The sequence below is a fragment of the Peromyscus leucopus genome, chromosome 2 (genome assembly GCF_004664715.2).
Source record: "Peromyscus leucopus breed LL Stock chromosome 2, UCI_PerLeu_2.1, whole genome shotgun sequence".
In the NCBI taxonomy this organism is placed as follows: Eukaryota; Metazoa; Chordata; class Mammalia; order Rodentia; family Cricetidae; genus Peromyscus; species Peromyscus leucopus.
This window is the reverse complement of record NC_051064.1, coordinates 135148059-135173993: the sequence shown is the minus strand read 5'-3', so window position 1 is coordinate 135173993 and position 25935 is coordinate 135148059. Positions and strand designations below refer to the sequence as shown.

Genomic DNA, 25935 nt, shown 5'->3' with positions numbered 1-25935 from the left:
TCAAAGCCTACTCCAGTAATAATCTTCAAAACACAGTAAAATTCCCATAGAAGGCCAGGGAGGTCTGGAATCCACTCAGATCCAACACACCCATTTTCCAGAAATTACTAAGTAAATCCTACCGTGCAGCTGCATAAACTGTTAAAGGAACCTCTGTGGTGGGGCTAAGCAGAGAAGAGAGACCTATGAAACCCTACAGGAATTATGACGCAGGGATTCTGGCAATATTCAGATGTTCTGTGCATATATAGAAAGTTCTGGATAACCTAGAAGAAATGAAGGGAGTCCCAGCTGGCTAAACGATGAACAGGACACTGGGGTTGTGCTTTGGGGCATACTTACAGGACAGTCACAATCCTGGACTGTTCATGCTGGGCACATATCTTCTTCATCAGGTTGACGCTCTCCACCGTCTGGAATTTCTCAGCATTGATGAAGAACACAGGACCCCGGGCCTTGGGGTAAAAGTCATGTTCCAGAGGGAACATCCAAGCATCCAGGGCCACAGCACACCTGGGATAAAGCAAACATCTGGAGCTGCCACTAAGGAACTCAGGCAACTTAGGGTGGAGGGGGATCGAATGGGACTCTTCCCTCCAATGGGCTGCGGACTCAGGAAGCCAGGAACTGGGTACTAGGACCCAACCCTCCTACTCTGATCTTACACAGGAGTCCCTTTTAGAATTTATACTCCCTCAGAGCAAGGGTCAGATGTCCTTCTCTGGATCTACCCTCAGGTGATGCACTCCAGTTCTGCAGAATGTTACCTCATTCATTTGATCACAGAGTTTATCCAATATTCACTGAGTGGCTGCGGCGGCCTTAGCCTTCTGGATGCAGAGATCAATGAGAAAGGCCATACATCCCAGGAGCTCCCAGGACAGCAGGGGAGAGCGAGAGACTTTGAAGGTATCAGAACCACAGCTCAGAGCTCTGATGCACAGCTGCTACATGAGCCCAGAGCCCGCATGGCAGAGAACCCTACTAACTTCCCTGGTACCAAGGGCAAAACTGTGGCACCATGAGCCAGAGGCACACCCACTCCATCTTCTCCGTTTCAGCAGGGGATGGTCACCGTCACTGTAATGACAGGTACAACCGGAAAGCCTCCGCTTCCCTTTCCCTGCTCCTGTACGTCACTAAGGCTGGACCACTCAGTGCATCTGACTCCAGGCCTGCTCCCCATCCTCTACCTCCCTCATGCAAACTCTTCCTCTCTCAGTTCTGCTCTGACTCGCACTGCATCCACCTAGCCTTCAAGCTTGTCTGCTACATCATACAGCAGCCAGGAAGCTTTTTAAAATCTAAGATTGATTGTGCACTGCTTAAAATCCTTTAATGGTGTTCTCATTTTATTTTATTTTTTAAGACAGGGTCTAGTTTAGTCTTGCCTTGAACTCTGTGATCCTCCTGCCTCAGCCTCCAGAGCACAGAGATACGGGCATGTACATTACGTCTCTTGGCCTGTTTAAAGTCAGACCTTGTTTTGCTGATCACTGAATCCCCAGCACAGCAAACAGTGACCAGAACATGACCCTTATATAACACATTTCTGCTGAATGAATGAATGAGTTAGTGAGCGAATGAATGAGTGAATGAGTTAGTGAGTGAATGAATGAATGGTGTGTGAAGCTTGATGACAAAAGCATCACCGGTACTCACCGAAACTGGACTTCCTGGGCCAGAGCAAGAACAGCTGTAGCTCCTCCAAACGAGTGTCCCATCACAGCCACGCGGCTCCTGTCGATGCTGTCCTGAGGAAGACAGAGAACTCAGCCGAGCAGACACTCACAGAGAAGCAACTGTAAGAGAGTGAAGTACGGGTATGATGCCAGCCAAAACTGCACCATTTGGGCCTCTGGCCGGAGCAGGCTGGCACACCGCTGTGATCCTAGCTTAATTCTGAGACAGAATGATGGCAAGTTCAGGCCCAGCCTGGGCTATACAGTGAGACACTGCCACAATAAAAAAATGAATCTTTGGGGCGTGGCTCATTGGCAGAGAGCATTTCTGGCACAAAAGAGCCTGAGGGTTTAATACCCAGCACAGCAAAGAGAAGAAGAGGACTTTCTGTCGCCTGGAGAGCTAGCTGGTCTTTGACATGAACAACCTTCAGATTCTGTGCTTTTCATCTGGACGTTTTGTATTTATATTGAGACAGGGTCTCACTATGTATTTCTCACTAGCCTGTATAACTCACTCTGTGGACCAGGCTGGCCTCGAACTCACAGAGATCCCTCTCCCTCTGCCTCCAAGTGCTGGGATTAAAGGCGTGCGCCGCCACCACACTGGTTCATCTTAACTTTTGGAATCCTCCTGCTGATACTGCTATCTGCTGGGGGGAGGCATTCCAATGTCTGTGGGTACCCAAACAGACAGAAGTCGCCAGGCCCCCACCAGCTCATCTAAAAGCATGCTGAGAAGCAGCCCCTTCATCCTCTACCGCAGCGGTTCTCAAGCTGTGGGTTGGGACCATTCTGACAAACTTCCGTCTCCAAAAATATCTACGATTCATAACAACAGCAAAACCACAGTTATGAAGTAGCAATGAAATCATTTTATGGCTGGGGTCACCACAACACGAGGAACTGGATTCAAGGGTCATAGCGTTAGGGAACCACTGGCCCCCAGTTCCTGCCTCACAAGGCCCTCGAGGTCACCGCAGAGCACACAGAGGGGAGCGCAGCTCCATCGCTGGCTCCATCGCTGGCTCCGTTTTGCTCTGGAGTGAGGATTGCTTGTGCAGAAAGCAAGTCAGGCCCTACTTCCTCTGTGCGTCTGTCCTGATTTTCATCCACAGCCCAGGGAGGGTTGGTGTGCCCTGCCAGCTCCACGCGTGTCTATTTCGGGTTGTTCCAGAAGCCTTTGGGGTAGGGTTCTATAAAAAGGCACCGCCATGCCCGCTGAGGGGCTAGGGAAATCTCCCCAGGCTTCGTGTGCCACACTCTGTTCAGAAGGCCCTGCTCTCCTCAATGTCTAGCCCAGGGTGGGCATCCATTCTCCCTCTTGGCTGAGAGAAGCACCCAGGGGATGGGCGCTTTAGGTTTTAAAACGTAAGTGACTATTCATAAGCCTCCCAAATCAGGTTTGTAGAGAGGTCTCCCACCCAGTTTCCTTCCCACCAGCTGCCTGCTTCCTGCTCCCAACCGGTGACGGTTTCTCCAGTGTCCTGGCAGAGCTGCCGCCGAACAGACAAGCAAACAGGAGTGTGCTCGCATCCCTCTCCCCACAGGCGCTGCTCTCATCCCTCTCCCCACAGGCGCTGCTCCCGAGAGTGTCTCTGCGGAGCAGTATTAGTACAGACAGGGTGCTCTGTCCTTCCCAATGGCTACTCTTGACATCACTTGGAAACAGACAGCTGGCTGCTCACTAAACCTGCCCCCAGACACACAGCTAGACCATGTCATTGCAGTCCCACGTGACAGTCCTAGCTAACAGCATGAGCCAAAGTCTAACTTCCAAATCTGGAAGTTTGGTTCAGAGCACCGGCTGCTCTTGCAGAAGACCTGGATTCGATTCCCAGCACCCAAGTCAGGCTTCTCACAACTGCCTGTGACTCCAGCTCCAGGGGATCCATACATCTGGCCTCTGCAGGCACCATACTTACGTGTACACATCCACATACAGATACACACACTAACACCTAACTAAAAATAATAAATATATATATATTTATTTAAAAGTCTAACTTCCAAGGACATCTATAAAAGCTCTCAGGTACTTCCCTGTCCATGCCCCTCTGTTGGCCTAATGTATGGATTCCGGGGCTGTTCAGGCACAGGCCTGGGTTTCTAGCAACTACCTTTTTGCTGGGCATCTGGTAAGAATGAAGGCTACACACGCAGAGGGAAACTGAACCTACAGAAGGGATTTAAGAGCCCAGAGCTGACAGGTCTGAGACCCTGGATCCCATTATGGCAGCCTGAAGTCACTCGGTGCTCCTGGTGGCTGTACGAGCCAGCAAGACTGTGAGGAATGTGTAGCTCTGGGTCATCCCAACTGCTGCCATACCTTCAGGGTCATCATGTCCAATCCACCAGGAAAGACATTGAGGACAGTCTTCCCAGCCGAGGCGTCCTGCAGGATCCGCAGCACCCGCACACACTCTCTCGCTCGCTGGTGCACCTGAAACACAGCCGGTCTTCTGGAGCATCCCACAACCACACAGCGAGGACCTCGGTCCCCACAGAACCCAGCAGGAGTGGGAGTCTGCCCGCTGCATCTCAGCAAACCCTGCAGCTCACACAGGCATGTCCGACAGCATCGAGAGCGGACCCAGGAGTTCAGTGTCCTCTTGCCCACCCGCAGGGCCATCAGAACGGCCATGTCAGACGATGTTCATGAGATCATTTGCCAACAGAGGGGGCTGCCAGGGTTCGTATTCTCAAACCCATCTACAGCAGCCTGGTGCTTTTGTCTGCCATCCCTTCTCCCATTGACCCGGCCTTTTAAGGACTGCCCCTACTCCGGCGTACCCCCAACAACCACACAATGGAGTTTTTGGTGGGGATTTTCCTTTTGCCTCTTCTCTGCAGGCTAGGAATCCTTTATAGGAATCTTCAAACCTGAGCTTGGCTCTGGGATGGAGGACCGGGGAACAACACCCAGAGCCCAGTGCTCTGCTGATGGCTAACTATCAGCAGTCAGAGCTGGCAGCCTCTCAGAAAGAAAGCTAGCCTGCAGACAGGAGTCACACAGAGACAGGGATGCACCTGTCCCCTCTGAGAGCAAGTCCCAGAGGTCTCACTCGGAGCCAATCAGCTCCCCGGCCACCTAAGCGGGTCTCTGTCAACCTCAAGAGCCCAGTGACTCATACCTTACTCATTCCCACGGATGTGGTGAGCTCAGACCCACCATGAGAGAGAAAGATGGCTAAAAGTTGCTTGTGGTTGACTGAAGTTCCATGTCAATGGCCTGGTCCCTGTGGGGATGCTATCGGAAGGTGGAGTCTTTAGAAGCTGGGGCCCAGGGGGAGGTCTTTAAGTCATTGAAGACCTGCCCTGAAAAGGGGTGGCAGGATACCACTACCCTACCCTGCCTTCCCTGCCATATGGGACCCTCACCGGAGGCCCAAAGCAATAGGTCCACCTGGCCTTGGCTGCCATATCCAGAACTAAGGACGGAAAACGCTGCTCTCCTGTAAGGTGATTATTTCAGATATTTTGCTGGAGAGAGGAAAGATGACTAGAACCACGATATGCTGCAGAACCAGCCTGCCTCCATCTTAGGCTTAAAAGCCATCTTATAGTAAAGACAGACTGGACTGATTCCTGTTTGTGATTAAATCTGTTTCTCAAGGACTGGGCTATGACACACCTGTGACCTTCACTGCAAATGGTTCTGTACTGCCTGATCCAGGAAACGGCCATCGTGTCTTTGTTCCAAAAAGTTATTTATAACCATTCTGCAACCTTGTCTTTGCTTCAGAAGGTTAAATGGCCACCTGTGACACCTTGTTATGACTATGACTACCTTGGTATGCCCACCTTGAACCAAGTCTTTGTTTCAGAAGGGACTAACTTCTTATGCCTATGTTCTGCTCCTGTTACCCCAACTATCTTGAAACTGAGAAATTAGAAACCCCCTACCCATGAGCTACAAAAGCCTTGTCTTCCTCACATCCAAGGCATTTAGTCTCTTGAACCCTGCCTGAGGGGGAGGCAGCCCGTGTACAGGAATGAAAAAGCTTGCTTTAGTTAATGGCTTGCTTTAATTAATAGCTTGTTTTAGTTAACGGCTTGCTTTAATTAATGGCTTGCTTTAATTAATGGCTTGCTTTAATCTGGCTGTGATGATTTGGGTCGGTGGTCTTTCTCCTCCCATCTTTGGGATCAACTACGTCAGTGGGCATGAACCTTGCCATTCTGATCATGGTATCATGACTATGCCAACGGGCACAAGCCTACCTGAGGATTCCTAACGTGGAATTCCTTCTCCCCTTCCTTGATTTGACGGAAAGGGATCCATTCCTCCTCCAGTGATTCAGTGGGCTGGCTCTCTTGTGGGGTCTGCTTGCAGAAGTAGGTGGTCGAAGCTGACTGGTCCCTGAACCACACATGCATTCAGAGAGAAAGCCAGAAGACAACGGTGAGCTTATTTCTCCTTTCCTCACACCTCCCTCCCAACCATGATACACGGGCTCTCTGCCTGGCTGGCAGGTAAGGAGACCAGGGTTATTCGAAGGAGGGCAGAAAAAAACTGGGGACAGGCCTGAGTTTGAGCCCAGAGTAAGCTAGGTCACTTTTGGCCAGCTATTGAACACCTTTGAACCTTGGTGTTCTACTTTTTTTTTAAAAGATTTATTTATTTATTATGTACACAGTGTCCTGTCTACACAACAGAAGAGGGCGTCAGATCCCATTACAGATGGTTGTGAGTCACCATGTGGATGCTGGGAATTGAACTCAGGACCTCTGGAAGAGCAGCCAGTGCTCTTAACCACTGAGCCATCTCTCCAGCCCAGTGTTCTACTCTTTAAATGGGTATCATAACTGCTTTGCATGGTTATGGGAAATAATACATGTAGCTCAGTGACAGAATGCTTGCCTGTGTGTCTGATGCCTCGGCACCACAAACTAACAGAGAACAACACGTCCATGGGGACTGGCCCATGCCCTGGCTCTCCACAGGTATCCAACTGCAGTTCACCGGGGGTCTTCTCACCTGTGCTCCACCACAGCCACCACAAAGCCACGCGAGGCCAGCTCCATGCTGAAGGCTGAGTATACTGCCCTGGAGAGTCACAGGGAGAAGACATCAAAAACACGGCCCAGTTCACCCACACTCTGCTAGTGGCCACCTCAGAAGCCCGGCTAGGTAGGTGTCATGGGTGGTCCTCCTCCAAGTGCCTTCCCCAGACAGTGCAGCCCTCATCCCGGGGCTATGGGGTCCTCCATGGTGTGTTTGCAAGTCAGTCTTCAATCAGAGATGCCTTTCCACTCCACTGAATCAGCCTACCCCAACCCCAGCTACATTCTGACTACACTAACGTATCTGTGTGTACATGTTCCTGTGTGTTAACGTGTGTGTACACATGTGTGTGTCTGCAAGTGGAGGCCATGTTGTCAGGTGTCTTTGTCAATCACTTTCTACTTTTTTCTCATTATTATTATTATTAGTAGTAGTAGTAGTAGTAGTAGTATTTTCAGACAGGGTTTCTCACTGAACCTAGAATTTATCAATTCTGAGACGAGCTGGCCAGAGAGTTCTAAGGACCCTCCTGTCTCATCCACTCCTGAACTGGGATTACAGGTGTGTGTGACCACAGCCAGACTTTACCTGGGCTTGGGGATCAACTCAAGCCATGCTTATACAGCTAGTACTTAACCCACTAAGCAGGGCCTCACTGAGTAGCCCAGGCTTGCCTGGAACTCTCTATGTATGTAGACCAGGCTGGCCTTGAACTCACCAAGATCTGCCTATTTCTGTCTCCTGAGTGCTAGTATTAAAAGTATGTGCCAAAATGCTCAGCATAAATATATTTTAAAACCACACAAGGGGTCAGGTGATGGTGGCGCACGCCTTTAATGCCAGCACTTGGGAGGCAGAGGCAGGCAGAATTCTGTAAGTTTGAGGCCGGCCTGGTCTACGAATCGAGTTCAGGACAGCTAGGGCTGTTTCACATAGAAACTCTGTCTCAAAACAAACAAACAAACAAAACCCAAAAACAACAACAACAAAAAACCCACACACAAGGGCTGGCAAAATGGCTTATTAGATAAAGGTTCTTGCCTCAGCGGCCTAGCAACCTGAATTTGATCCCCAGGATGCACATAATAGGTGGAAGGAGAAAACTTACTTCACAAAGTTATTTTTGCCTTCCACAAATACCATTTATGATGATAAATAAATAAACACACACACACAAATCAAAAGCAATTTTAAAATTTCAAGTAGTCATGTTTTTTAAGTTAAAAGGGGGCACTGGGGTGGCTGGAGAGCTGGCTCAGCAGCTAAGAGCACTGGCTGAACTTCTGGAGGACTCAGGTTTGACTCCCGGCACGCACACCACACGGTGACTTGCAACCACCTGTAACTCCAGTTACAGGGGACCTGGCACCCTCTTCTGGCCTCCCCAGGCATTGCATGCATGTGATAGATATGCAAGCAAAACACCTGTACACATTTTAAAATAAATAAATAAATAAAAAGGAGGGGGCCATAGCTCAGTGGTAGAACGCTTGCCTAGCATGCACAAGGCATGGGGTCCAATTCCCAGGACTGCAAAAAACAAAGAAAAGGTTTTTGTTTTTTTATTTTAGCCAGTTGTAATAGTATATAAGCAAGAATATCAGGAGTTCAAAGTCATCCTTAGTTACATAGTAAATATAAAGCTAGCTTGTGCTACATGAGTTACTGTGAAAGGAAGGAAGGGAGGGAGGGAGGGAGGGAGGAAGGAAGGAAAGAAGGAAAGAAGGAAAGAAGGAAGGAAGGAAGGCCAGACGTGCTAGTGCACACTTGCTGTCCTATCACTTGAAACATGAAGATGGGATCAGGAGTTCACAGTTAGCCTTGTCTACGCATCAAGATCTTGTCTCAAAACAAGAAGGAACAGAGCTGAGGAGACGGCTCAGCTGTTAAGAGCACTTCTACTCCAGCTGCCTATCACTCCAGTTCCAAGGCCTCTGGAGCCCTCTTTAGCCCCAGTGGACACCTGCACACAAGTGCACTACACACATGCAGACACACATAACTTAAAATTAAGTAAAAAAAAAAAAAAAAAGACAGGCAGGCAGTGGTGGCACACGCCTTTAATCCCAGTACTCAGGAGGCAGAGGCAGGCAGATCTCTGTGAGTTCGAGGCCAACCTGGTCTATAAAGTGAGTTCCAGGACAGCCAAGGCTAAACAGAGAAACCCTGTCTCAAAAAATCAAAATAAAAAAAAATCAAAACCAAAACAAAACCAACAACAAAAAAGTAAAAAGAAGCAAATTAACTTTATTGATATATTTTATTTACGCTATAATAGCCTAGTATACTTTTATACCTTATTTAACCTATTGTAAGCTATTGAAATGTTATTGTATTCTTTTACTCCCACACAGTCTTTGTACTCTAGTGTATTATTTCACACCTGAAGCATGTCTCAATGTTGATCAACCATATTCTAAGCCTTAAAGAGCCATACGGAGCTGACCGCTTATGGACCAAGCAGCTCTGACAAATGAGATGTAGTCAGCTGTATTAGAGCTATCCAGGAGATTTTCTTTTAAAAGCAGAGTGCCCCTTTATATTGCCTGGGATGCAGACATAATGACTGGTACAAAAGCAGCCACCATAGGCCATGAGGTAACTTTATCATGGAAACTATACACAGCAGAGTAAGATCAAAAAGTCTGGTTCTGTTATATTCATGCAATGTAACATCAACCCTAATTGTCTATCTCTGACTCCCCTCCTCCCTTTCTTTCCTGTTTTGATGCAGGATTTTATATAGTCCAGGCTGGTCTCAAACTCACTATTCGGCAGAAGATGACCTTGAACTCCTGATCCTCCAGCTTCCAGCTTCTAAGTGGTGGGTTACCAGCAGGTGCCCGGTGCCTACCCTTCTAGCTTGCTTTAACTGAGAAATAAAGAAGTTTGTTTGTGGGTGGGTGCTGTTTTCCTCTTTTGTTGCCCACGCCATGCTTACACTCGTCATGCTCCTGTCTCGGCCTCTCAGGGCCTGAGTATGCATGCACCTGCATGCACCGCGAGCCCAGGGAAGGAATGGATTTGATCATGCTTTAGTTACTCATGTCTGCTGTTGTCTGTTAAATACCTTTGTAACTGAGGTTTCCTTCCAGTGTCTCCCAGGTTTCCAGAGAGGCAGTGAACTGGATGAGTGCCGCCTGATCCCTTCCCGGTGTGTGCTGTGTAAGGTAGACCAGCTGCTGCTTGCTACCCAGGGCCCAGGCACTCCTATCTGCCTACTTCAGAGGGCTGTGTGGGGACCACAGGGGGCAATGGCGTTCTGGAGGCCAGGTAGGTGGTATTTACTTACACATGCTCTTCCCTGGGATGGAAAGCTACCCATCAGTGAACAAGGGAAGAATTTCAAGGTGAGATGAACCAGAGAAACTAAAAAAGAGACTGTCCCTTGACCCTCCTCCCCTCTTCCTTTTGGAATTTCACGCATGGTTAATGAAGGATGTTTCTACGGGCTCACTCCGGTCTACTGAAGAATGACATCCCAATGGAGCTTTCTAGTAAAAGGGCCACCTCCACATCACGCACTCACTGCTCTCTCCAGCAGCTGTGGGTGGGAGGGAGTGTTTCCTAGCTTCTTCTCTCTGATAGGCTTACACACACACACACACACACACACACACACACACACACACACGCGCGCGCACGCACGCACGCACGCACGCACGCACGCATGCACGCACGCGCGCGCACACGTACACACGTACTGCACACGCACACACACCAGCTCTGAAGGCTAGGACTCGTCTACTCACAGCAGGCTCACTCTCAGTTTACTACAAAAGAAACCAGCACAGAAAACCACACACTTGCCTCCCCAGCCTCATCTTCACACCTACTCTCCACTTCCGGCCACTGCTAGTTATGTTTGTCTGTACACCAGCTCCTCTAGTGTGTGTGGCTTTCTGAACGTGTGCATGTCTGGATTTCCCACCTTCCTTTTGTGCCAGGGGCCAGCATCCAGCCGGTGCTAAGAGAGGTTGGCTGAATGAATGGAAATCCAGCCAAACAGCCCTCTGTTCCTTTCGTAATGAGTATTACTGGGAAACTATGACTTCCAGACACCGTCATACACAGTGAGGGCCCAGAAGACAGGCGTGGTGTCTGTCTTCACAGGGGCTACGGTCTAGCAGGGAAGACAGGCACTGGAACATAATCACAAAAGTGACAAATGCACTGTGGGGCTGTCTCAGCAACCGAGAGAGAGCACTGATCCCACAGAGGACCCAGATCCCCAGCACCCACGCTGGGAGGCTCGCAAGCACCTGCAACTCCAGCTCCAGAGGATCTGAAGCTCTTCAGTTTTCCTCGGGTACCTATGTCCAGGTACACACATGCACACACACATGCATGCATACACTCATGGACTCACACAACACACACACACATGCACGCACACATCATTAAAACTAGAACAAATCATTTTTAAAATATGCTGCAATTATGTTAAGTACTGAGAAGTAAATAGCACTTGAAAACTCAGCCTCATAGAGGAGTCAGGATGGGCACCCTTAGAAAGGGACACATACCATGTGTGCAATGCACACCTCTAATTCAATGTTTGAAAATTTAAAAACAGAATTAAGTTCAAAAAGCTACTAAAATGTTTCATTTAGGGCCTGGAGAGATAGCTCAGTGGTTGAGATCACTGTCTGTTCTTCCAGAGGACCCGAGTTTGATTCCCAGCACCCACATGGTGACTCACAACCATTTGTAACTCCAGTCCCAGGGAATCTGACACTCTCTTAAAAAAAGAAAGAAAAGAAAAGGTTTCATTTAGAAGAACATTCATGCACTCAACAAATATTTATTGAGACCTCAATCTGCCAGGCACTCTTCAAGGCACCGGACTAGCAAGGTCGGATTTGGCCTTCTGCGGTTGTGAGACAGGGTATCACCACACGTCACACACTGGCCTGAATTCAAGACCCTCCAGCTCCTGCCCTCCAGAAGGACCGATGTGAGCCACTACACACTACCAGCCTGAAAACAGATCTCCTTGTTATCATGTGGACAAGAGGTGGGGGGTTGGCAGCTTCTGAGATATGTGGCACTCTGGGATATAAACCATATATATATATATATACACACACACATATATATACATATACATATACATATATATATATACATACATATACATATATATATTTTCATGTATGAACAAACAGAGATGGCACTAACAAACTTAAGTGAGAGCAAGCAGGCTATATCACAAGATATATAACACCCCATGGTGTAGACAGAAAAAAACCATGGGAGCAATCCTGACTGGATACTGAATTATGAAGTTGAAGCCCTGTGACAATGAGACATGTCTGCTCCTGGCAGCACCAATCTACTTCAGAGAAGATGGGCATTGAAAAAACTCCATATGGAGTTTACTTTCTTTGTGGCAAAAGTTAGCCACTGGGCAATAAACTGCCCTTGCCTCAACTGCTGACAGTATGTTGTCCAAATTGGACAAGCAAGACATAAAAGGAAGTGACTACTGAACTTTGCCAAGACAAGGTTGGACAGTCCTTCAAAAATCGTGCTTCACAGATATTCTAGGCCTGTATGCCAAAGATGGATACTCCAACGTTGCAGAGGAACCTTGAGTAACTGTCCAGGCAGCCAGCTGTTTCTATCACTTTTTATTTTTGGAAGTTGTTTGCTCTACACTTCCTGTTTACTCAGGTAATACTATATCCTTCTCAGATCTCTAATGGAGTTGAATACTAGATAGTTATCTAATTTTCTTTGTTACCAGACTCAGAAAAGAAACTCACTAAAGAGGTGTAAAGTGTATAAGGTTGAGAGACACAAAAAGATAGTTTTGGGTTGGTAATGCAGGTTAGGATAGAAAGTGAATTAGGTACAAAACTTTGGACTCACCAAGACAGAATAGATAATGAAGTATTTTCTATGAATTTATCATATGCTAATGGACTAGACATTGCTAATGTAATTATTGCCTGTATATATTTGTATATAGTTATTGTACTTGATTATATATAGTTTTTCTATGTTAGTTAAAACCTTCACTTTTGTTTAGACAAAAAAGGGGAAATGTATTATATTTTGTTTGCAGAGGGTGGAGCTACCTCCTAGTTAATCATAGAGGCCAGGCAGTGGTGGCGCACATCTTTAATCCCAGCACTTGGGAGGAGGAAGCAGGAAGATCAGGAGTTCAAGGTTACCCTGGGCTACATGAGATTGATCCAGTCTAAAAGAGAAACAGAGCCTGGTAGTGGTACATGCCTTTAATCCCAGCACTAGGTAGGATCATACCTTTAATCCCAGCACTTGGGAGGATCAAGCCTTTAATTCCAGCACTTGGGAGGCTCATACCTTTAACCCCAGCATCCGGAGGTGGAGACAGGAATATAAAGTGGGCGGAGATAGGATCTTGGCTCCATTCAGTCTGAAGAGCTGTAGAGCCAGGTTCCCACCCCACCCCTCATTCGGTCTGAGGATTTATAGATTTGTAGAGGTAAGAAGTTTCTAGTGGCTGCTGCTCTGCTTCTCTGATCTTTCAGCTTTCACCCTCAATATCTGACTCCTGACTCTGGGTTTTGATTGCTAAAACTAATTAGGATCGTGCCCAATGTCTGGAGGAAGAGATTATGAAATTTATCATCGCCACATCCGTCCACACAGCTCAAGGGAGAGAACACCAGGACTCTGCACCTAGTAGGCACCAGTCCAACTAAAACCTCATAAACCACCACGTGGGAGCCACATCCTCAGTTGGCAGATGTTAAAATCTAGGCTCTGAGAGTTCCAACTTTCCCTAGCCCACATGGGACACAGTTCCATGGGCAGGGTCTGCAGGTTCGGCTCCACAGGCTTGCATATCCCCAAATGACCAAAAATTAATTGAAGTTCAAAGGCAGGATGAGTCCAAGGTGTTTCTGACAGTGCTTTGCCCAAGCTGCAACTGGAAACTTCTCTGCCACCTTGGGTTCTGCACGCACACGTGTGCCATGCACACGTGTGCCATGCACTACGCCATGCCACCGTGCCTGGTCACCTGGACACAGATCGGACACTACTGCATGTTGCAAACTGTAGTGTTTTTACTGTACGAAGATCTCTGCTCTTCACGGCTTAGTTACAGAAAATAAAGACTGTTCGTGCTCCCTGCCGTCATCCCTCCATGTGTAAGGATCAGGTTCTTCTATTTTTTTGTTTATTGTATTGTATTAGAATGTTGGGTTTTTTAAAGATTGGCACCTGAGGTGGCTGGAGAGATGGCTCAGTGGTTGAGAGCACTGGCTGCTCTTATAGAAGACCCGAATTTGATTCCCAGCACCCACATCAGGTACCTCAGAGCTGTCTGTAACTTCAGCTCCACAAGATCTGACACCTTTGGCCTCCGTGAGCACCTGCACTCACATGAGCAGACACACAATCCATACACATAATTAAAAAGAATAAAAATACATCTTAAAAAAAAAGACTGGTGTCTGGGTTGCTAACTTGAGTTACACACACACACACACACACACACACACACACACACACACACACACACACGTTAAATGGATCTTGGCTTGGGATTAAGACAGAATTTCCAATTTCTGAAATGGCCCTAAACGTAACTTCTGCCATTTTGTACTACGTATTTATACAATACAGCATTCACAGCATCAATGTTCATAAAACCAAAGCTCAGTGAATTGTGAAAAACACTGAAGACACTCTAGGTCTTACGGCCTCAAACATTCAGTCTAGAGTCAATCCCTTATACAAAAATAAACAAGTTCATCCATCTCATTTGTATGCGAATTTGCTTTGGCTTTTAATGCGTGGTAAAATGATATTGCATACCAAATCATTACTTTAAAATCAACTTCTTTGTGGTTTCTCACCAGCAAATGCTTGACTTGTATGCCTATTTTATATAATCTGATAGTGGGCAAGTCACAAGTGGAAAACCTTACGAAGCCCTGGTCTCGGGGAGGAGGGCCCAGCGCTACGCCAGGGCCCAGTTGGGAGTAAAACGGAAGTAGGCGAAACATCTGCTGTTCCACCCTCTGAGACTACACTGAGACACAAGCTCTCACAATACAAGGGCTAGGCAAAGTCCAGGGACGGAGCTCTTACCTGAAGCCTCCCAGGCCATGGGACAAGATGATCAAGGGGTATCCAGATTCCTTTGTCTTAAAGGGGCCATTCCAGCTAACAGGCAAGCGACAAGATCCTGGCAGAGACACAGGCTGTAGCATCTCTGGCTGCCCTGAACTGTGATCCCAAGGGCAGCCTGGGTACAGGCAGGGGTGGGCATTTGGGGTCCTCCCCTCTCCAGAACCACCAGGAAAACAAATTCCAAAAAAGCAGTACTGAAGAAATCTGGGGCAGATGTGTGAGGTGCCAAGGCCATGGGGAACACCTGGGGTGGGGACTTGGGATTGGGGAGGGAGAACAGACCCAGAGGGCAAGCTGCAGGATTATGGGTACTCCCTGAGAACCAAGAATGTCCGATATCACTGCTGGGGTGGTAGTGGAGCACATGGCTAGTGGGATGTGGTTCAGTGATAAGTGGTAGGGTGCTGGCCCTGGTTTGATCCCCGGTACTGAAAAGGGGGGCAGTGATCTATAGAGTGGGTGAGAATGCATGCTGGATTTAGGAATCACAGCCATGCCCCCATCTCATGTCCAAACACTGCACTATCTGGCACCACAGTTCTACAAAAGCTGGTTGGTGAGCAGGTAAGTGACTTGCCTAAGTCCCAGTAAATTACAAAGCCTGGATCTGAAGCGATGACCCAAATTCTCACAACATTCAATTCTCTCCCATCTCTCCATACCAAGGACTGGACTGTGCAAGTTAAAAATTACTGAGTCTGCCTGGGTTTCTCCTGGGGACATAAACAGGCCACTGGGAAGACACCCGGGCCAGGCCAGGCCATACTTACCCATACCCAGGTTGAAGAGCGCCCCGACCCAGCGCTTGTTATACTGCAGGTAGTCAGCCAGGCCCAAGCAGTACTCATAGCGGGGAATCCACAGGGGCTGCTCACACGCCTCTGATGCTTGGCAGGGGTAGAAGAGTCGGAAGAGGCTCCCCTGGGGGAAGAGCAGAGAGCAGCTGCTGGTTCAAGGAGCCTGGGCACTGTGAGTCGGCAGGAGTCCGGGCACCAACCGGGCTGGTCACAGCGAAGGGAATCAAAGGCTTCCTCAAATCCAGAAACAACTTTGTTGTTAGCATATAGAACATACAGCTGGTGTTCTTCCAGTCCTCGAGCTGCATTTTGAATTACATCCTGGGACAGCACCGCACCAGAACATGGCGAGTTCGTGGGCCCAGGCTTGGTGCAAACAGGGGAACTGCGTTTGCTCTTAGGTTGAACAGGGTGGCAGCGGTGGATCACCCAAGCCACTCTTCCAGGTTGCCTCTCAGGAGGCAGCAGGGTGCTGGGTCACAAGGGAGCAGGAGAGGGGTGACCAGGAAGTGGGTGTCTCTCACAGGACAGAGGTGAGTCCAACCATTAGGAACAAAAACCTAAGAACCTGCCGGGCCATGGTGGCACATGCCTGGGGTCCTGGAGATGGGAGGATCGGGGGCTCATTTATGGTTATCCTTGGCTACATTTCTAGTTGGAGGCCAGCCTGAGCTACATGAGAAGCCTGTCTCAAAAAAATGTTTAAAAGGAGGAGGAGGAGGAAACAAAGAAAAAGAAAAGCCTAGAAACTGCCAGAAGGTTCCTAAGGTGGGAAACAAATGGAAGCAGGAGATGAAGGCACCACCCTCCCAGCCAAGATGCAGCAGTCAGGACGGTGTGCATGGCCCCGTGCTTCCTCCCACTCGCCTCCACCAGGCTGAGATCAAAAACCTTTCTGGGAGCAGATGCCCACACTCAAGACAGGAGGAAGGGTCTGCGAGCTGCCTTGGAAGCCAGGCACCTCCTCCTTGCTGGTGAAAGAACTGAGCGTCTCTGTCAATTGGAAAGGTTCTAATGTTTTGAAAGAGGAATTTTTTTTAAAAGGCAGGCAGACAGGATAACCAAATCCAGCCCAGCTCCCCAGAACTGCACACTTGGACCTATAGTGGCGAAGTCCCCACATGGGCAGAAGTCGTGGAGTAGCGCAGGGGCGGAGCTTGGGACACCTACCTCAAGACTCTGACCCTCCATCACATCTGTGCAGCCGACATGGTGGGGTCCCGAGATGGGCGGAAAGCACATGGACTGGCCGCTCCCCATCTCATCACCAGCTGGACTACAGCCTGGGTGTCCTGAACTTGCGGGCTGGAAGGAGAGCACAGAACAGCCTCTTGCTGGTCTCTTCTCTGCTTGGTGCTTCTCTAGGTCATGTGCTAACCCTGCCCACTTCCTGACATCCTTATCACCCCGGCCTTCCTGCCAGCTACTCAATAAACCACATGCATCATTTATGCTTGCTATTTGCCAACGTTTACCGGCCGGCTTTTTGGTTGTTGTTTTTGTGGTGGTGGGATCAAACCCAGGGCCTTGCACGTGCTGGCAAGTGCTCCATTCCCAGCCCTAGGGACCGTAGTCTTCATTTTCTTCGGTGGTGTGAAGAGATGGTAGTGATGAGCTAATCCTCAGTTCCTAGCCCTGTATAACACAGTTATGATAAACACCTGTAATCCCAGCATTGGGAAGGTGGTGGCTGGGGGGAGCGGGGGAGGGGGGTTAGGAGCTCAGGGCATCACTCAGCTCCATGGTGAGTTGAAGAGACCCTGCCTCAGGATTAACACATACCGACACTGCACCTACCATGTGTCCATCCAACAGTAACTGCTGCGGTGAGTACAACCCAGACATTGCTTCACCTAACGCTCTGAGAAAGGAGGTATCGGGACCAGTTTTACAGATGGGCACAGCAAGGCAAGAGAGAGCTATCTTGGCTATGGGGGGTGTGGGGGGTGTCCTAACCCATAACGCACCCAGTTTAAAGCAACAAAATTTAGATTCCTATTCCTTACAGCCCAAACCAACTACGCAGGCAGGGTCCTGGGCCCACGTGGTTTGTTTTGACATTATTCTGATTCCTCCTCTGGGAGGATCAGTGTGCAGGCCAGAGCATGCCTGGGCAAGAAGAGACCTTAGGGGTGGCCACTGCAATCTCCCCTGGCCCCACCTCTGTACACACATGCGCATTACTAAGTAAGTCGAGGTCCTGAGAGACTTGGTGAGCTGCTCAAGGTCACAGCACAATTGTTACCACACACAGACCTCCTGACCGCCAATCCTCTGGTCCAGAAGAAAACCCCAAAGAGTCCCAAAGAGTCACTCATTAAATAATGTCAGAGGTGATGATTTTCCTTCTGCTATTCATTTCTCCCTTTTGTTTTTCCAATGCACACTTGAAGACACCCACAATTACAAAAAGGAGGCAGAGGAGGAGCTAAGCTCTGTGGCGGGCGGTACTCAGCCAGAGGGAAAGAGGAGGAGTCTCCCAAGGTTCCCCGGTGGCTGAGGGCACCGCTGGCGATCTAAGGCTGCAGCTGCAGGACACATGCGGATCACATGACAGTGAAGCAGCTGCAGATCCTGTCATACCGGAGAGAGAAAATGCCACTGAGAGTTCTGAGGAGAGAGTGTGTCCCTTGAGCGTGGGAGCACAGAGCCGGTGAAGGCTGGGAAGAGAAGAAAGTGTTAGGAAGGGATCTGTGAGAAGGGGGGGTGGGGGGGGTGGGCGGGGCAGCCAGGGCTGGCTTCGAGGGGAGAAAGGGCGGTGTGTGATGCATGTGGAGGCCAACCTCGCTCACATGTCGGGTCTCATGTGTTTCCCTGCCACCCTGTTGTTTGAAGCAGGGTCTCTCGTTAGCTAGAATTTGACCACACAGCCTTCCCGGATCTACCTGGCTGCCTCTCATTTCACCATCACTGAGATTACAACATACCATCAATCAGGCTTTTTTTGTTTTTAATTTTTAAAATTACATTTATTTGTTGAATGTGTGGAAATGCATGTGTGACAGTGTGCTTGTGGGTGTGAGGACAACTTGAGGGAGTCGCTTCTCTCCTAACTCGAGGGTCCCAGAGGTCAAACTCAGTCACGTTTAGCAGCATGTGTCTCTATCTGTAGCCCAGGCTGTCCTGGAACTTGCTATGTACACAGGCTAGCCTTGAACTCAGAGATCCACTGCCTCTGTCTCCTGAGTGCAGGTGTTAAAGCCATGTGCTACCACACCCATCCTTTTTTTTTTTTTTTTTTTTTTTTTAATGTGAGCTCTAAGAATCTGAACTCAGGTCTCATATCTGACACAAGAGCCTTAACAACTAAACAGTTCCCCGTGAAAGACCAAGCCTGAGACCCAGCTCCTCTGCCATCTAGCTTGGGCACCTTAACCTCTCTCTAAGCCTCATTCTGCATAAGGGGATTTCTATCAGTCTGTGGTTGCTATGGAGATAAATGAAACCATGCAATTAAAACACCTTTCATAGTATCCGGCATGAGCAAGATTCGTTGTAGCCGTATTTGTTGATTGCAAGAAAAGCAGAAACAATAGAGTTTGGCAACTGTGTAGATTTGGGAACCAGAGGGAAAAGGGAGAGGCAAAGACAGGGTGGGGTTGAGGGCTGTATGGCCAGGATTTTGTGGAAAGGGATTTTGTCTCATGTGAGATCAGTCCTTGGGTCAGGCATCAGGAAAGTAGATTTGAAAGGAGTCATGGAGGTGGGGGTGTACAGAACCCTGGTGATCCTGGCAGGCTTCTGAGAGGGCCCATCAGCTAAATTCTGCTTGGAAATAAATAAAAACCAAGGAAGACAACTGACCAGACTGAGGCTGACCTGAAACAGCCTGAGTTCCCCAGGCCCACGTGGACTGATGCCCAAGGACAAAACGGGATAAAAGCCAATCTCAGGATTTTAGCCAATCTCATTTGCAAATTACAACGAAGACACCCAGCCTTATTTCTCATAAATGGCATGGGATTTTTTTCCAGGGGAGTTGGTCAGGTGGGTTCCATTGCCCACCTTGGCTCCGCAATTCATAACAGTGCCTGTCTGGAGCCTCTCCATCATCCAGACTCACTGAGACCTCCTAGTCCACTGGGAGTTCCTAAACTCCAGCCTTCCTCCTCTCAGCTCTGAGCAGGCCGCCCTCCCTCACCTGGACACCCCCCCCCCCCCCCCCCCCGCCCCCCCCCGCACAGACTGCAAGGTGCAGTGTCTCAGCTGGCAGTCTGAGTCTCAGTGACTTGCTTCCCACAGTATCCATGTGGAATCTGTCAGAGGTTTCTGAACCCACTACCCAATCTCCCTGCAATCTCTAACACTGTAGTTCCTCCATTTGCAGAAAAATCAATGTCTCTGTTTGTTTTGTTTTTGTTTTTTGGTTTTTTTTTTTTTTTTTTTTTTTTTTTTTTTGAGGGCCTAGAGCCAGAACCCAGGGCCTTTCAAATGCCAGGCAAGCACTTTACAAGCTACACTCCCAACTTCAAGTTAATGTTTTTAAGTCCTAGGTGTTTCTGGCCATTAGGATTTGAGGATCTCTGGGGGGGGGGGCGGGGGGGGGCAGAGGGGGGGCAGTCTTTTCTTTCATTCAGACACACATGGTCACATGCATGCAACCAACACTGAACGTACCCTATGGACTAACATCTCACTGGGCAAATCCCCACGGCCACTCCACACGCTCACCACAGTACACAGGTACCCAGTCACACACGAATAAATAAATGTTTAAAAAAAATTACTTTCTCTAATAAGAGCTGTAAATTTTTTCACACACAATGCCTTTTCTCTTCATGTGAACTCCATGGGGTAAAGACCATGCTTTAGCCAGGCGGTGGTAGCACACACCTTTAATCCCAGCATTTGGGAGACAGAAGCGGGTGGATCACTATGAGTTCAAGGCCAGCCTGGTCTACAGAGAAAGTTCCAGGGCAGCCAGGACTACACAGAGAAACCCTGTCTCGAGAAAGAAAAAAAAAAAAAAAACGTCGTGCTTCCTATCTGTAGGACACTATCACATGCTTTCCACAGGCAGTGAGAACTTACTGGGTCTTCCTTTGGCTTTACAATCTTTCAATTCTTCTCCTCAGCTGTTCTGAGACAGGGTCTCTCTGGGTAGCCCAAGCTGGCCCCAAATCAAGATTTCCCTGTTCACCTCTCAAGTGCTAGGACAATAGGTAAGTACCACTATATCCAGCTTAATTCGGTTTTGTTGTTATTGTTATTGTTGTTTGCTTATTTGGTTTTTGTTTTGTTTTGTTTGTTTTGGCTTTTTGAGACAGGGTTTCTCTCAAAAAAAGTAGTTTTGATGCCTGTCCTGGATCTCACTGTAGACCAGTGCTGGGATTAAAGGTGTGCACCACCGCAGCCCGGCCTTAATTAGTTTTTAATCTATCATGTTTATCAAAAAAAAAGTTCTACGCTATAGAGGGAAAAGAAAACTTTAGTGACTTTGAATTCCATCTCTGCTACTTACCAGCTGGATGAGATCTACGTGTGTGTGTGTGTGTGTGTGTGTGTGTATTTAAATATATAAAAAACGTTTATTTATTTATTGGAGGGGTGCCATGGCACCCCATGTGGAGGTCAGAGGACAACTTGCAGGAGTTGGTTCTCTCCTTCCACCTTTCGGGTTTCTGGGACAGATCTTTAGTCGTCAGGCATGACAGTGCCTTTACCCACTGAGCCATCTAGCCAGCCACAGCTGTGAAACCTTCAACAAATGCCTTACACCCTAAACCTGTCATCTACAGCTGCTCATGAGGTCCAAGATTACGTGTGTAAAGTGTCTGGCATGCTGAAGACACTCTGACTTCGTGAGGCAGCTATAACTAGTTATTCTAACTACATGCCTGCTCCAAGTTTAGCTTTCTTATATGTGAAAACAGGGACACTTCACAAGTGAGATTTTGAGGAGAAAATTAATACTGCCTAAGGCCTGGAACATTGTAATTACTCCTAAAACGCCAGCAACTAATCAGCAATGCTGTGGCTCTCTTTCAAAACACCCAGCTGAGGTCTTCCATTTTTCCTGGCATAGAGTCCTTTGGCAAAATGAATCTTTCTCTCCCAGGCTTCTCATGCTTGAGACACACCTACCAAAGTCCACTAAAGAGGCCCAGACGAGCCCAAAGGCAAAGGACGGGTCTTTCACTGCAGCGCTGTCCTGCTGGAGTCCTGCTTCTAGCCAGCAGCTCCGTCTCTCGGCCAGCCCTGTGGACTTTTCATCACCGGCTATTTCAGGCCAGAGTCCAAGATAAGCACCCCTCTTGGGCCTCCTTTCAGACAAAGCTCTCTGGAGGCTATGGGCCCGGGGACTGTCTGATCTTTGGTCTCTGGAGGAAGTGAAGCAACAATCTGGTCTTAGATGAAGACATCAAGAGCTCGAGGGACGGGATTGAGCAACGAGGCGCAGAACCAGAAAGGTTGCCCTGATAAGAACGTTCTAGGGCACCCACAAAAGAGCGCCTTTGTTGCTTGTGGGGGCCTGCAGTTTACAAAGCACTTTCACACCCGGTAATATAGGAGAAGAGAGTCCCAGGCAGCCCGCGCGATTTGCCCAAGGTCGCCGGGAGCGAGGCACAGTTCTTCGCTGCACTTCCAAGTTCACAACACTGGGAGGAAGAATCTGGCAGTCTTCTTCCACCAGCAAGACACACAGGACAAAGAAGAGCGGAGCACAGCGTGGAGGACACAAAGCAGCCGGGACTCAGGGGCGTGAGGCTGGGGGTGAGGGTCAAGACGGGAATCTCGGGGCGTGGGAGTCCGTGCTGACCCTGGGAGGGCTTAGGGGCGGGGTGGATTCTGACGGGATTTGTCTGAATAGAAAATAGAGACAATGAAGAGCAAACATTAGCGTGCAGATTCTGAGACTGAAAGACAAGAAGGCCCACGCTGGAATAGAAAAAGGTCTTTGGATAGCTCAGTTGAGAACTGGAGCTTTCGCCAATCAAACTTACCCAGTCGCGCTGATCACTCAGAAGCAATCTCAGAAGGGTGGCTCGACGGAAACCCGACACCGCCCAGGAGCCCGTGGCCCTCTGGGAGTAGTAGTTCCTTTCCACTTAACATGCGAGCTTAAACCTTATGTTCTGCCTCTAGTTGTTAAACTACAAGTCCCGAGGCGCAAAGCGAGAGACACCGCCTTGCCATCCCAGGACTACAATTCCCAGAGTTCCCGACTACACGCTTGGTGGAGTCAAACCAGCCGAGGCCAGGGATGCGGTGAGATTGCTCCCCCTGGTGGTCTGAGGAGCCGCAGCCGCGGTGACACGTCTCAGGCGGAGGGTTATGGCACTGGCAAGTAACCCTCCGCCTCATCGGTGCTCACATAGTTCCCAGGCGTGCCTGGAAATGCACCTGGCTTCGTTTTCCTCTCAGGAAGATGTGGGGATGGAAGGTTGTTTTTGTTCCTGTAGACGTGCCCTGTACAATCACGAGACCGATGGTTTAAGCTGAGGGCACATCTCTGGCCGTCAATCGCCCTCTTGACACCTGGGGTTTTCCATTGTTCTCGGGGGACTCTCTTAAGCGGAGAACGGGGAGGAACCCAGAGGGGCTGGGGTCCACATCCTAACTTTCCTTCCTGTGTGCACCTCCGTTTAGTGCCCCGGGCTGGGTTTTTGGAGACGCGTTGATGAACGAGATACTGTCCCGAGGGTCAAGAGAATTCGCTCTCTAGCCGAATTCAGACAGGGGTGGGGAACCACAGCGGGAGGGGGAGCCTTGGAAAGCAGCCGCCCACGCTAGAGGAGAGGGAACCGTGCCGCAAGGCGCTCAGAGGACAGAAGGAAAGGACTTCGTCCGGGAGTGTGGAGATTTCAGACGAGACAGGTCGAGTTCAGTCTAACGGAGCCACAGGACGCGAGGGCTGGAATGCAACGCCCATAAATGTCAACAAAACATGATGCTCAAAAAATCATGGGTGTTGGGGTACATGTCTGTAACCCAGTGCTTAGGACACAGAGGCCAGGCCTAGACCGTATAGCGAGGCTGTCAAAATCCCACCACACACACACACAACTAAAAATATTCAACAGTTCTTTACAACCTGCTGAACGAGGTCCCAATTGCTTACCCTGGCGTTTAAGTGCTGAGTCCACCTCGGTGTTGTTCATTCTACCCAGGCAGGATTCCCTGTCCTCTGACGGGATTCCCGTCCCCTGACAGGAATCCCCATCCTGTCATCTGACAGAAGTCCCCGTCTCCACCCAACCCCAGCTGTATGCAGTGAACACCTCAACCACCTAAGGATGCTGAGTTCCCTTTGTTCCCCCCACTCTCTAGCTTGACCAGGTATTCTGGTATCTTGAAGGGCTCTGCCCAGCCTGCTGCCCTCTACTCTTAGCCTGCTTCTGAGGTTCACTCTCCAAGACAGTTTCATGACCCCACTGTCCCAGTGGACTCGGCTTCTTCTCAGTCGATGGAACATTTACAGACTTCTTGCTGGGAGTCTTACCTTCACTTTATGGCATCAAGCAGGATGAAGGTCTTTTTTGTTTGTTGTTTGTTTTGTTTTGTTTTTCAAGACAGCGCTTCTCTGTGTAGCCCTAGCTGTCCTGAACTCACTATGTAGACCAGGCTGGCCTCGAACTCACAGAGATCTGCCTGCCTCTGCCTCCAAGTGCTGGGATTAAAAGCGTGCACCAACAAACTAAACTCTTGGAGGTCAATGGTCCTACATCTGTGATGTGCGTGTCCCATCAAGTCACCAGTGTCTGAAATCCTGCTTCAGGTTTCCCCAGGCTCATTTCTCCTCCTGAAACATATCACCACCACCATCCTTCCAGGAGCCATGATAAGGCCATCCGAAGAGAGATAGCAGCAATCTATTAAGCCCAGATTCAGTTAAAGCTGTGGTTGTTGTTGGTGGACACAGAACATTAAAATTTTAGTGTAGACTGGAGAAGGCTTTCTTGGCTAAATTAATCCAGCTGTGCAGCTGGCCCAGAACACTCGACAACACAGGGTCCCCTGGTCATGAGAGGAGGGGCTGTATTTCCATCACTGACTCCCCAGCCAGGCATGCTGACCTCCAATACTGTAGGATTTTCAAGTCAGCTGCCATGCCAGCCTTCCCTTGTGCCTAAGCCAGGTTGAAGGAGATTTGGTCAGTAACATATAAAAAGCTGCTCTTTGTCCAGTAAGAAAAAAGGCAAGCATTAGCAGATTGGTGTCTTACCCACTGTGTATTTTGTGATCAGAGACGTAACAGTGTAGTATGTCTAAGAATAAAGACTCTGCTCTCTGCTTCCCGGATAAGCTGAGATCTTTGCCATCCTTCATTTGGTGTCCATGGTCTTGTCGGTGTTTATTCATTCACAACACACTTAGCTGGTGCTTGGATGAACAACTTTGGATTCTCTATTCCTCCTCCGCTGAAGTAGGACGCTACCTTCTAAGATCAAGAAATTAGCCATAAACAGCATTAATTTTTTTGAGAGGGGGGTTTTACTATGTAGCCCAGGCTAGCCTCAAACTTGCACTCCTCTTCCCTCCATCTCCCAAGGCACATGATACTACAACCAGCCTAAACATACTAATTAAAAAAAATTGTAAGATTTACTTTTATCTTACGAGTGTTTTCAGTGCACATATGTATGTGAACTGCATGTGTATATGTGCATATATATCTGGTGCTTATGGAGGCCAGAATAGAGTGCTAGATCCCCTGGAACTGGAATTAAAAATGGTTGTAAGCTACCACGTGGGTGCTGGAAAACAGTTCTCTTAATCTCTGAGCCATCTCTCCAGTCCACTAAACATCTAATCTTAAATGTGTAACTCAAAACTGTGTGTGTGTGAGCATGTGTATTGAGTGTTGTGTGAGCGTGTGAGCGTGTGTGTGTGTGTGTGTGTGTGTGTGTGTGTGTGTGTGTGTGTGTATACAGTACATACTTGTGAATGCGTGGGCTCCTGCACCAGTGGGTGTGCCTATGGAGACCAGGGCAGTATCCTGGATGTCTTACTCTATCACTCCCCCACCTAATTGCCTTGAGACAAGGTCTCTTACTAAACGGGAATCTCGCTCTTTGGCTCAGCGGACTTGACAGTGAACTCCTGGAATTCACCTGTCTCTGCCCGCCTATGTTGAGGTTTTAGTAACATACAGCCATGCCCAGCTTCTTATGTGGGTTGCTGGGATTCAAACACAAGTTCTCAGGCTTCTATAACAAGTAGGCTTCCCCTCTGAGTCATCTCTCTAGTTCCCCTGGTTTTTAAAAAGATTTCTTTTACGTGCACGGGGTGTTGGGGGCAGGTCTGTCAGTGCAGCACGTGTGTGCCTGGTACTTAAAGAAGTCTGAAGAGGGAGTCAGATCCCCTGAACTAGAAG

At 48.7% G+C, this 25935-nt stretch overlaps 1 protein-coding gene across 7 annotated transcripts in view; it reads right to left on the bottom strand.

Annotated features, from left to right (window-relative positions):
- The window catches only part of Pafah2 (platelet activating factor acetylhydrolase 2), a 29340-nt gene extending 6267 nt beyond the window's left edge, over positions 1–23073 (bottom strand). Inside the window, exons 1-9 of one of the 7 annotated variants that reach the window (XM_037203053.1) lie at positions 22562–23073; positions 16788–16922; positions 15591–15741; positions 9761–9851; positions 6664–6732; positions 5907–6045; positions 4012–4125; positions 1663–1754; positions 343–513 (exon numbers count right to left, since the gene is read on the bottom strand). In XM_037203053.1, the coding sequence (XP_037058948.1) occupies positions 343–513; positions 1663–1754; positions 4012–4125; positions 5907–6045; positions 6664–6732; positions 9761–9851; positions 15591–15741; positions 16788–16877 (917 nt within the window). In that variant the 5' untranslated portion in view covers positions 16878–16922; positions 22562–23073. Of the gene's footprint in view, positions 1–342; positions 514–1662; positions 1755–4011; positions 4126–5906; positions 6046–6663; positions 6733–9458; positions 10299–14778; positions 14890–15590; positions 15742–16787; positions 16923–21701; positions 22009–22561 lie in introns of those variants that run through there. The other 6 variants (XM_028888188.2, XM_037203052.1, XM_028888190.2 and 3 more) reach the window with 6 other exon arrangements.
- Positions 23074–25935: the final 2862 nt, after the last annotated feature.